Below are 12947 nucleotides of genomic sequence, written 5' to 3'. Positions count from 1 at the left end.
AAGCTTTTTATGTCAGAAGTGTACTATTAACAAAGATAATACAATCCTGTTTTCAAATAAGAGGGTGTTACATACCTGCAACCTTACTCCTATAAAAGACACTCAAGTCATAAATAAAACTGTTTTGGTAAAGTGAATATTTAATACTGCCACAGCATGTTTAAAAATATTTGGTGATACATCCTTCCTTTTAAAAGTAAAAAAACAAAACAACTTACTTAAGCCTTTACCACCCATCTGCTATGATAAATTCATATTTTCAGTTGTCCTTAAATGGGGAAGTATACATACAATTTTGTGAAACAGAAAAACATCATTTTTATATGTCACTCTCTTTATTAAGAGACTTGCATGTAATTTCATATGTTCCCAAACTTACCTTTTCATTTTTTTTATCTGTCTCTAAGGGCTGCTTTGCTGTTATACTTCGAGGAGTTCGGACAACTTCCTCGTCAGCCACTTCAACCGTCCGTCCATTCGGCTGCACAGGTAACAAAAAGAATCTTGTTGTCAAACTGCTTGGAGGGTCAAATCAAAGATTTATACTCAAGAAACAGCATATACTACAATCAAATGCTACCCCCGACCCACCTTTAATAGGTTTCTGTACAGCCATGTTGTAAGACTTGATGTGCTACTATCTCTAATAACTGTGTTTTGTAATATGATAATGAACCTATAAACAAAAGCCTGTACCACAAATAAGTTTTCTGATCTCACCCAGGGTATCAGTTCCTCCAACAAAAACTCATGGAATGAAAGCAGGAATATGGGGAACTAAACTATATTTGCACGCTCACCACCAATTAGTAGTGTAATCTCAAAACGTTTCACTCATTATCTTTTGAGTCTTATTTCCACATATATAAAATTATAGATGTGGTCTATTTAAAAGTCAGTAAACTTTTTCGATAAAGGGACAGGAAATATTTTAGGCTTTGTGGGCCATATCATCTCTACTGCAACTACAAAACAGTGCAATTTTGTACAAAAGCAGCCACAGATGAATAAATTGAGTGTGGCTGTATTCCAATGAAACTTTATTTGCAAAACACTAGTAGAGGGCCAGATTTGGTCCCTGGTCCATAATCTGTTGGCCTCTATATTAGATTATCTCTAATGCCTCTCGTAATTCTATTATCTAATGGCTCTATTGTTCTGGGATTAAGAAATTTACCAAGCCAGTGCTACAGCTTAAAAAGGTGACCTCAGCTTCAACACTCCGAAAATAAAAAGATATGAGTAAAATTAAGTTTGTGAATTCCAAGTCTGGGTTTTAATTAGAATCACTAGTTTTGGGGGTTAATCCTCCCCCCTTCCCCCCCCCCCCCCCAAAAAACCACATTTCTATGTTCTATCACCAGAAATATATTTAGATTCAAGAGTTTGAAGAATGGAGTCCAGGTATCTGGTATTCTAACCTCTTCTCTCTGGGTCCTACTATTTCTTTTCACTTGCTTATTCTCATACTCCAATAATTCAATGAGTTAGTAAATCAATATACTAGTTTCAGTTGCCTTATTTCCAGTTCTTGCAGAACAGACTTCCACCAGATTACTCATTATAGCAGAACCATACTCCAGAAAACAATAGGATGCTCGAGTTTCTATAATGTGACTTTGCCAGAGTTTGTTCGAAATTATCAGGGATATACAGTTAGAGAAACAGACCATTAATATTCTAAAACCCGATTTGTAGGCTTTTCAAAGATTTATGGCAGAAAAGCCAAAACAAAAGCTGTCTTTTAGCTGACGAAAATCCTAATTAACCCCAATTTAATCTGCTGGCTCTTAAGCAATTTGTTAAACTCAGATGCCAAAACCAGGCCTCCTTGCTCTTGATTTGGTTTTCTTTCTCCTGTGCTGTTGTGTCACTTTCATGCTGCTTCCTCTCACCAGCTTCCCTGTGTATGTACATGTTGGGGGGGGGGGGGGGTACACAAAGAAGGGTAAGAAAACCCTGAAAGGAATCTGGACTTAGAGCAATAACCACATCAGGAATATAAAACCGTTTAATTCTACTTCCAAGATCAGCATCTCAATTGTCAGTTCTCGTATGTTAGTTCTTATTATCCTCTTCAGCCAAACCTTTTCTGATTTCCTGTGGTCTGCTTCAGCTTCACCCTCTCTATACAAGCCTTATGCCCCCTGAACGATCTTGCAGCTTCAATTTCAGTTTCCAGTCTCTAACTGGAAGCTCACAGGCTTACATTTCTGAAACTTCACTTAACTAATCCCTTCAGGAAACTTTCCATCACAGTCACTACTATAGCACTTCCATTTTATTCATGTAAATGACTACATGGAGTCATCTTAATTTATTAACTGCTAAAAGGTGAGGAATTAATTGGTCAAAAACTACAAAAAATTCAATGCAATTCCTTTGAGGCCAAACGCAAACACTGGTGATACAGCCTCCCAAATGAAAGATGAAACAATCTCCTTTTGAACAAATATAAACTCTGAAGTCCTCAATCCCGTGAGCTACAGCAGGAACACCGTTTCCATTTCACAGACTCTGAAATGACCGGCAAGCCAGAGGTGGTCCCACACTCCAACCTGTGCCATTTTTACTTCCTTCTTCGTAAGATGAATTTATGCAATTACTGTAACTGTAGCTGTTCCTTCGGTCTATGCAGATTTCTCAATGTTCCACTAACATTTGGGAGTCAGCAACAACCCTTCCTCAAAATGCCAGATAACATGAAACAATACTCCTCCTATCCCAACAGAACTCTTGGGCCCTATGAATAAAGGATACACAATGCCAGCTGTGCCTTTCCTACCCACCAGCAACACTCATCTGTCCTGCCACTAGCTGGTCAAGAAGGCCTTGTCCTGGAAAATCATTAACCACATTTAAATCAGCAAATCCAGAAATGGAGGCATATTACGTAAATCTGCTCACATGAAAGTAACTAAATGTAAGTAAGTAAGTTAATTAATTAAGTAAAGGGGTGCCTAAGTGGCTCAGTCGCTTGAGCCTCCGACTCTCGATTTCAGCTCAGGTCATGATCCCAGGGTTGTGAGACTGAGCCCCAAGTTGGGCTCCATGCTGAGCATGGAGCCTACTTGGGACTGTCTCTCTCCTTCTCTCTCTCCCCGCTCCACCTCTCCCCAACTTGTGCTTCCACTGTCTAAAAAAAAAAGGAAAAAGAGAAAAAGAGGAAGAGAAAAAGAAAAAGCAACTAACTGCAAACCAACACTTCAAATTCAACCTGACTGCCAACAGGGTTTTATCTTTTGTATCTTATACAAAAGGTATTATCTTTTCTCATCATGAAGCCTTAATATATACGTTTCCATAGATTGGCAATTATGTGGGCCTCTCATTGTAACCTAGTATAAAATTTTCTGGAAAACTTTGAGGTGTTTCCTTCCAGGGCCAACCAAAGTTAACTTCACATATAGAATATAAGCTATATTTTAAATTAGACAAGAACATCCTCCGAATTTGGTGAAAATCAACCAGAAACAGAAAAATGACATAATCATTTCTTAGATGGATGAACTCCTTATAGGCAATGCTATGTCTGCTTTATTATTATACATTCCCCAACTCCTACGCCACATCCTTTTAAAAACGTATTCATGAAAGAACATTGTGAGTGTGTGAGTGTGTGTGTGTGTGTGTGTGTGCGCGCGTGCGTGTGTGTGTTGGGAGGGGTGGCGATAAACCAAAATGAAGATACCTAGCTGACAATCAAGAAAATAAAATGCAAAAAGGAGACACACAGCAGGGGAGCAGGGTCTCTTATTGAATAATACCTGATTTTGGAGCATCTGGGTGGCTCAGTCAGTTGAGCTTCTGACTCTTGGTTTCAGTTCAGGGCGTGATCACATTGTCCCTGGGTTCGAGACCCGCATCGAGCTCCACACTGCCAGTGTGGAGTCTGTTTAGGATTCTCTCCCTCTCTGACTCACCTCTCTCTCTCAAAATGAACAAACAAACTTTAAAAAATGCCTGATTTAAAGGAAATATAATTTTCATGTTAGTCAACCCTTAAATTATTAATTTCATAAATGTTTATTAAGTACTTCAGGCACTGGGCTAGGGACCTCAGGAACAAGGACAAATGAAAGGAATTTGCCCTTGAGGAGTTTTGAGGTTCAGAATAAGCAGATATGCTTAATAACGGACATCTACTCCAAAGGAATCTACGTCTAAGATAACCATATGTAAAGTTTAACATTTGACTTCTAAAACGAAACCATTTAGAATCCCATTTTCACTTAGTTATGTGAATTTTATTTCTAGATAGAAAATATAAAAACCATGACTTCAAATTACTTGGAAACACCTTAAGAAACTAGAAGGGCAGCCTACCAACTACTAAAAAAATGGAAGATGAAGAGACCATGGACACTGGAACTGGACAAACCTGGGATTAAGACTCGACTTCTATATTTAATCACTGTGATTATAAGCATTTTCCTTGACTTAACCCTTTATTTCATCATTTGTAAATATAAAGAAAATATGTACTCATACAAGTTTCTTGTTAAAACGACAATAAATGAGAGAACATGGCTATAATGGCTCAAATCCTCATCTCCTTGTCCAGCTTTCAGGTCACAACTAGCAAGCCTACAACCAGCATTAAGTCCTGGTGGTCAAGAGGGTCAACAGACACTACATGCATCCATCAGGCCCAGTGCTCCAGACACAAATTCTTTTGGGGAGTTAACAGAATACAAATGGTAAGTAAACACAGCCTCTCAGAGGCTAGAAATAGTCCAGGCTTGCTGTCAAAGACAGCAATGTAGTATCTTTCTTTTTTAAAAAACTGCTTATAGTTTCACCATTTTCTAAGAAAAGAAAATTACATCATACTCACTTATGTCCATTCACTTACTATCCAGTAAGTGAACATAAGAGTAATACGTAAAACCCTTAAAACCTTGAGACAAAAACAAGTGAGACACAATCCCTGCCTTCAAGAAGCTCAGAACCTAGCAAAGGAAGAAGACACATATACAACAGCATACATTAAAATACACGACAAAAGGTATACTCTGCCCCTGTCTCCTAACCCCTCCAACCCTACTCGTAAAGGAAAAGAGTATGGGTTTTAAAGGCAAGCTGAAACCAGGGTTGAATTCCCCAATGTGTGTAATCCCGGAGAAGTTACTATTTCACCAGAGTTTCAATTTTCTTAGCTTAAAGTTATTCTGAACATACAGGAGGCATAAGTAGACATATTACACCCATCATAAAAAAAGATCAAGGGCAAAATGTTATGGAAATTCAAGGTGCATCATCTTTAGCTGACAAAGTGAAGACGGCCTGACACATAATTCCCAAGTATCTGCCGTGGGCCAAGCACTTGCTAGATGCTTTACATGCATCATCTCATTTAGTGAACAAGACCTTGCCTTGGTCAGTATATTTTTAGTTTGAAGAGTTCTGATATAAATTCAAGATAGAACAATTTCTTGCCATTTATTTGAAAGTGTCTTTTTTCTGCCAAATGTGAATATGTCAAATATAAATATACTACAGCTTTAATTATAGTAATTTACTAACTTATTTTTAAATCCAACCCCAATTTTAAACTCTTAATAACTGAGAGTACAATCTTACAAATATGGCCTATGATTCAAATTTGCAAAATCATGCTATATATATCCTGAGCTATTTCCTTTAGTGTAAAGATCCTGTGCCTTCCAAGCAGCTAGCCAAAGACTCAACTCTCTTCAGGGATTCCGAACTATCAACTTGTTAACTGCACCAGGAATCCTCATGCTGTCAGCATGGAGCCCACTTCGGATGCTCTGTGCCCCTCCCCCACTCACGTGCTCACTCTCAGAAATAAACATTAAAAAAAATTAAAAAATAAAATTAAAAAAATACTCTCAAAGGTTTCATAACCTTGAGAAGTAGTACATTAACCAATAATGTCAAAGTGCAAAAGAAACCTCAAGTGTTAAGAGGGTTTATTGCTGCTCTTAATATCTAAGATAAGCATAATTATTAAAGGTCTTCTCTGTTAGGACTTTGGCAGAATACAACGACAAGATGAAAAAGTCCTGTCATTTAACCAAACAGAGCCAAATTTCTGGAGCTTTGGTAAGAGTCACTACAATTTTCAGCACAACCTTTTGATTCTATTTTTTTAATGATTATTTACTTATTTTTGAGAGAGACAGGGAGACAGTGAGCAAGTGAGCAAGGGGGGGGGGGGGGCGGAGAGAGAGAATTCCAAGCAGGCTCCATGCTCGGCGCAGAGCCCAACGTGGGGCTTGAGCTCACGAACCTTGAGATCATGACCTGAGCCGAAATCAAGAGATGGACGCTCAACCGAATGAGCCACTTGGGTGCCCCCAAACTTTTGATTCTAAAAGTAAATTTTGAAAGAAATAAAGAGAGGGGCGCCTGGGTGGCTCAGTGGGTTAAGTGCCCATCAGCTAGTTCACGATCTCCTGGTTTGTGAGTTTGAGCCCCACGTGGGGCCCTGTGCTGACAGCTCAGAACCTGGAGCCTGCGTTGGATTGTGTGTCTCCCTCTCTCTCTGTCCCTCTCCTGCTCGTGCTCTCTTTCTCTCTCTCAAAAATAAATAAACCTTAAAGCAAATTAAAAAAAAAAAAAGAAGAGAGCTGTAACTTACTGGGAAAATTGGAATTGTTCTCTGAATGCAATGTAATAGCCTTGAACATGCTATGAAAACCAGAGAGGTACACGGACATAACAGCAGAATTCATAGGCTACAAATTATCATACCATTTAGCCTTTGAAACTCCTTTGCTCTATGACCTCAAATAAGTTATTATAATCTATAAATCTCAAGATTCCATTTCTGTAAAATCAGCAATGTTTATCTAGAACTCAGGAGTTTTTAATCAAATGATTTTTCTTTTTATACTTATAACATGGGGAATAGTGATTTAAAGGTAAAAAGAAAATCCTGTTTGTAGGTAGCAAGCGATATAATTTACCTTTACTAATACCTGGGATAATACAGCAAAATTACTACTTAGAATAAAAGACATACTTCTTTTTTAATTTTTTTTTTTTTTTAACGCTTATTTATTTTTGAGACAGAGAGAGACAGAGCATGGATGGGGGAGGGTCAGAGAAAGAGGGAGACACAGAATCTGAAACAGGCTCCAGGCTCTGCACTGTCAGCATAGAGCCCGACGCGGGGCTCAAACTCACGGACGTGAGATCATGACCTGAGCCGAAGTCGGACGCTTAACCAACTGAGCCACCCAGGCACCCCTAAAAGACATACTTCTATTGGAATATCTTAACAGCTAAATTTACTTAGCCAAATAAATTATCCAATTAAACTATGAGGTATCATTATACTTTGTTCAGAACTGAGTTCGACAAATAATCATCAAAGGCACTTTACATGCCAGGCACTGTTTGCCATTGTATATATATCAAGACATACAACCTAGGGGCGCCTGGGTGGCTCAGTTGGTCAAGTGTCTGACTTCTGCTCAGGTCATGATCTGATGATTCATGAGTTCCAGCCCCATGTTGGGCTTTGTGCTGAGAGCTCAGAGCCTGGAGCCTGCTTCGAATTCCGTGTCTCCCTCTCTCTCTGCCCCTCCCCTGCTTGCTAGTGCACATGCGTTCACACTCTCTTGCTCTCTCAAAAATAAACATAAAAAAAAAAAAGACTTACAACCTAGTGGAGGGAAAAGACCTCTGAAAAATAAATGGGTAAGTAATTTACAAACTGTGATAATTACAATAAATACATACAAAAAGTTGACACAGAAGACAGAAGGGGATGCCTATTTCAACTAGGGTGACCAGTAAATAGTTTTCTAGGAAGATGAGGTTTTTTGTTTTTTTTTTTTAATGTTTATTTTTGACAGAGAGAGACAGACAGAGCATGAGTGGGGAAGGGGCAGAGAGCGAGGGAGACAAAGAATCCAAAGCAGGCTCCAGGCTCTGACTGTCAGCACATAGCCTCGTGTGGGGCTCAAATTCATGAACACTAAGATCATGACGTGAGCCAAAGTGGGATGCTTAATTGATTGAGCCACCCAGGCATCCCTAGGAAGGTGAGTTTTAAGGTAAGACCTACAGGCTGATTTGAACAGTAGGCAAAAGATTATCCCAGAAGTGCTAATAATAGTTCATGCAAAGGAACTGGGTTGTAAAAGAGTGAAGAACTGAAAAGAGATCACTATAGTTGGAGGTAATAAAGAGAGGAAATGAACTCAAAATCAGCCTAGAAAGAAAAGCAGGTGCTGGGCCACACAGGAAAGAGTTTAGATTTTAAATGCAAAAGCTACTGAAGTGTTGGTTTTAGACAAGTGTTGGCTTTAGGACTGGGGGGCAACGTGCAGAGGTTACTACTCTGTAAGTGAGCTAAGGGGCCAGATAGACATTAGAATGAGAGTAGTCAGACTGAATACACATCTTGGAGATAAAATTGATGGTACCTGCTGACGGATTAGATATGAGGTACGGAAGATACAAGGGGATGAGGAAAAAGGGAAGAATCAAGAACGACTCTTAGATTTTTGGACTGAATAACTGAATGGGTGGCAGTCATTTACCATTTACAGAAATGGGGAAGACCAGGAGAGAAAAGGGAATCATGAATTGTTTTGGAGATGTTAAAATTTGAGACAAATGTCAGATTTCCAATAGAAGAAATCAAGTATAAACCTAGACATGAGGTTCTGGAGATGAGAGGAATGGTCCAGTTACAGTTACAGACTAATATGAAGTTGATCCCCATTATTCAGGGATCCCATATTGGCAAGTTCACCTGCTCACTAAAATTAATTTCTAATCCCAAAATTAATACCTGAGGTACTCTCCTCATCACTCACAGACATGCACAGGGCTGGGGAAAAAATCTGAATTGCCCTTCAGGTACCTTCCCAGGCAATGTTCAGTTTTGTTTCAGGTATCATAAAAAATATAAAATAAAAATATAAAAGAGAGAGACTAACCCTAGCTGCAGAACTAGGGAAGGCTTCAGAGTAGAGACAGCACCATAGCTGGGCCTTGAAGGATAAGTAGAAATCATAGAGAGAAAGAAATAAAGGGCTTTTAATAGAACAAAATAGTTTGAATAAGAGACACTAAAGTCTAGCCAATGGTAATGTGTTTGGGATAATAGTTAAGAGATAAATCTAAGATGGGGGTTACATTATAAAGAGGTTTGAGTGCCATGTTGTAGACTGGGTTTTATTCAACATGTGATGAGAAAACTACTGACAAGACGCAAACATGAAAGTCATGGTCAGAGCTGGGCTTTAAAAGATTTAACTGGCATGAGTGGGTAGAAAGGATTGGCCACAGAGAGACTGGAAGCAGGAAAACCAGTTAGGATGGTATTAGTACAGTCTAAGCAAAAGGTAATAAAGTCCAAAAGTAGGGCAGTGGCAATGAAACTGGAACAGAAATAATGACTACGAAAAATGCTGCATACTATTAGAATGATTTATTGGCTATAGAATGACGGACCTTATAAAATTTTAGCCAGAAGAGGCAAACACAGCCATCTTCCACTGTAAAAATAAAAAGGTGGCTCACATGGCTGTTTACCAGGCATGAAGAATGGGAATGAGTGGTATAAATACTTTGGTAGGGCATCTTACTACTTTATGCATTCAGTAATTTTTTACTGAGTACTAAGCACTATGCAAGGTTATACAAGAGCAAACAAGACAAAAACACTACTTATTCAGTGAGCTTATAGATATCAACAATTGCATTATGGCAAATCTTTATGAGAAGTCCTACACTAATATAAAAATAACCTTTTCACTAATACAAATTTTCACTGAAGTTGACCCTGGTTATAGGTAGGCTTCTAGTTGAAATTCAAGGCAACAACTGTTAAACACCAGTTAGTTATATGATATCTCACATCCATCTAAATTATGGCTCAGATTAAGTCAAGTTAAAAAATATTTACTGAGTTCCTATTTAATACTTACATTGTACTAGCTGTCATGGGAAAATACATGATTTCCAAAAATGCCAAGAAATAAGCCCATTGAAAAGTGCCACCCCCTTCACTTTTAGTAGGAAAACAAACTGCAATTCATACCCTGAAAGACCTTTGCCAAGAGTATTAGGGGATAAAAATCAAAATGATATAAAGATTTTAAAAAGTGCTAATGTGTTGGTTTAAAAAAGCTAAATACCACCTACTCTATAGATAGAAATAAACTACTAGAAACAAATTTTAAAAATCTGAGTTGCAAAATTTGCAATGATTTAAGAGAGAACTAAAAATAATGGGATAAAAAGATGAAAACAAAACATTTAATATGTAATAACCCTTCACAAAACTAGTTAGTTGGATCAGAGTAAGTATATACTAAAATGTGTATCAGAATGATATAGTAATGAAGAGATAGATTGTAAGATTAAACATGACACCCCTTAGAAATCTCTCCTTTACTATGGATCTTATGGCTCTATGCCAGTGAGTGATTTTTAAACTAATAGCAAGGATTTACCAAGGGAGCTTGTTAAAAATGCAGATTTCCTGGACTCAGTTCCAGAGATTTTTGAATTCTGAATTTATAAGATCTGTGCTGGTGTTCAGGAATCTATAAATTTTAATAAGCATTCAAAGCAACTCCATTGCAAATAGAGATAACATTTTGAGGAATCCTCCAATGTTTTAACTCAACTAAAATCTTCAATTTATAAACAAGATAAGCTAAACAGAGCAAGGTTAAATGCCTTATTCAAGTTTAGTTCCTGCCAGGCTGACAGAGTTAAGTCTTCCTCTCCTGGGCCTTTCCTGTTTCTTCAGCCTTTTCCACTATCTTGCTCCTACCGACTTTCAAAGCCAGATTCCGTGATAAGGTCTTTCACAGCCTCCTGGGCCCACAATGGGTTTGCACTGTTAATTTTTTTTAGCGTATCCTTTTCCACAACTGGAATAAAATCTCCCTGGGGAGCAACTGAGCTTCTACTTTTGTATCCCCTTCACAATGAGACATATGAATATTTTTTCCTTTTTACTGCCTTCAAATTGCAAGCTGTATGCTGCCTTTCTCCAAGTAAATACTTAGCACAGTGCAAAGCACAGGAGTACTACATAAATGGGTGCTTCTATTTCTCAGTCTCATAAAGCAGTGTTTTTCTGTGGGTCATGCCTCCCAGTGAAATGTGAAACCAATTTGATGGGTCACAACTATCATTAAAGAAAAACAAACCGTATGGTTTGATATGTGTGTGTTCTCGATAAGGGGGTGGAAGTTGGGAGGTACTGTAATGGAAAATGTGTTTTTTATTGTAAGTTGCAGTCAAAAAGCTAGAATGCCACAATTTTGTTAATGTTGATAAACTTCTCCAACACCTGTATACCATGAGGTAGGCAAAGATATTTTCTCACCCAATCAACACTGAACAATTTGATTAGTCATCCCATTCTTCACTCCCCAAAGCTTAATACTAAGATTTATTTACTCATTCACTGCCCCATTCCTCAACTAAGATGAAAAAGAGGAGTAAGTCCTAAGTCTGATGAGTATTTTTCACAGGAACCTGTTCCTTCTTCAGATAGGTCGTCTGAGTGTTATGATGCATTTCGGATGGACTCCTAGAGCACCTGTCTCTCGACTCAAGTCTACCTGAAATTCTAGATGTCCCAGACAGGGCTTTGAAATGTTCACAACCTGCTTCATCCACACAGGGTTTAGGGTTATTAATGTGCGTGGTTTTTTCAAGATCACTTCTTCGCTTATTTTGGAGCCAGGTTCTCTATATCCACCGTAACATTACTTTCCGGTAACCTCTGCTCAAAAAATGTAATTATATATATTCGAAATCAGTTCTATTTCCTCTTCTAACTTAAGGTAGAATTCATACTGACAAAGTCCTATCCTTTTCTAAGTTTTGTATGTTATCTTAATCAGCAGACTAAATGTGAACACTTACCTAGGCCTAATTATGCACCAACTGTGACCTGTCACTTCTCTAATACTGACTTATTCCAACAATACTCTCATTGCTTTAGTTTGAACTCAAATCCCACTTCCTCCAGGAACTTTCCTAAATTCCTTCAATGGAATTAGTCTCCCACCCTCCAAGCCTCACCTGTCTGTGCTCTATTAGCATAATTGATGAATCTGTCTCCTACATTAGTCTCCATGACTGATTCTCACTCCTATGTGTATACCTCCCACCGGGCAACACACATCAGAGTGCATTTCACATGCTACGACTGGGTTACATTTACTTTGTTGCACTGAAAGGTAAGGAGCTTAATTCAGTGTGTATAAAAATAGCCTAGCTGTTTCTAATTCTACACACCCTCCACTTGTAAAGTATTATAAAAAAACTCTAAAAGATATAATGGGAGATCCACTGGTAATAAAGAATGTACAAATAAAACGGGAAAGCATGGTAAAATGGATGTGATGCTCTCTGCATTTCCACACGTGGTCCGGTAAAACGGTGCCTAAATCTCTTTCAGACAGCACCATTCTGCTCTGTCATTCCCTTTCACTATTTCAAAACCTCGCACACCGCTTAACTTGACTTAGCTCTCCCTCATGGGGCCATGTACCCCGAAGTATATTAGGCAACGACTCCCTCTTGCCTTGCTCCTGTTCAGGCCTCCATTGGCTGCATTCACAAGAGTAAGAGTGGGCAACCATTTCCCTTAAACAGTTTAACTAAAATGGAAGCGCGTCTAGACCTGGGTACCTTTAATCCTCCGTAAACCCCAGATTTTTTAGGTCATCGTATTTCCTCCACCGGCTACCGTCTCAATGTAACTTGAAGTAGACATCTGCCTTCCAGGCGCAGTCTTTCCACAACTTCCCAGCACCACCGTAAGGTCCCATCACTCTCCACACACGCAGCCTACCCGGTAGGCCTCAAGAAGGGTTGGCATGTTATTCCGGCGGTCAAGGTTCCCGAAAATGGCCTGACCTCCCGGCGCTTTTATTTAAACGTACCCCACGCCGCCGTCTAACTTCCTTCCTCGAAACTAGTCTTCCCCACTC

General features: G+C 38.8%; 1 protein-coding gene across 5 annotated transcripts in view; it reads right to left on the bottom strand.

Annotated features, from left to right (window-relative positions):
* Positions 1-12947, bottom strand: part of MTDH (metadherin) — a 55595-nt gene that overhangs the window by 41710 nt on the left and 938 nt on the right. For all 5 annotated transcript variants that reach the window (XM_019468046.2, XM_019468050.2, XM_019468048.2 and 2 more), the window contains exon 2: positions 380-481. In XM_019468046.2, coding sequence (XP_019323591.1) covers positions 380-481 — 102 coding nt within the window. The remainder of the gene's footprint in view (positions 1-379; positions 482-12947) is intronic.

This window comes from Panthera pardus, unplaced genomic scaffold, assembly GCF_024362965.1.
Source record: "Panthera pardus isolate Hobbes unplaced genomic scaffold, ASM2436296v1 HiC_scaffold_7, whole genome shotgun sequence".
Taxonomy (NCBI): domain Eukaryota; kingdom Metazoa; phylum Chordata; class Mammalia; order Carnivora; family Felidae; genus Panthera; species Panthera pardus.
This window is presented reverse-complemented; position numbering and strand designations above follow the sequence as displayed.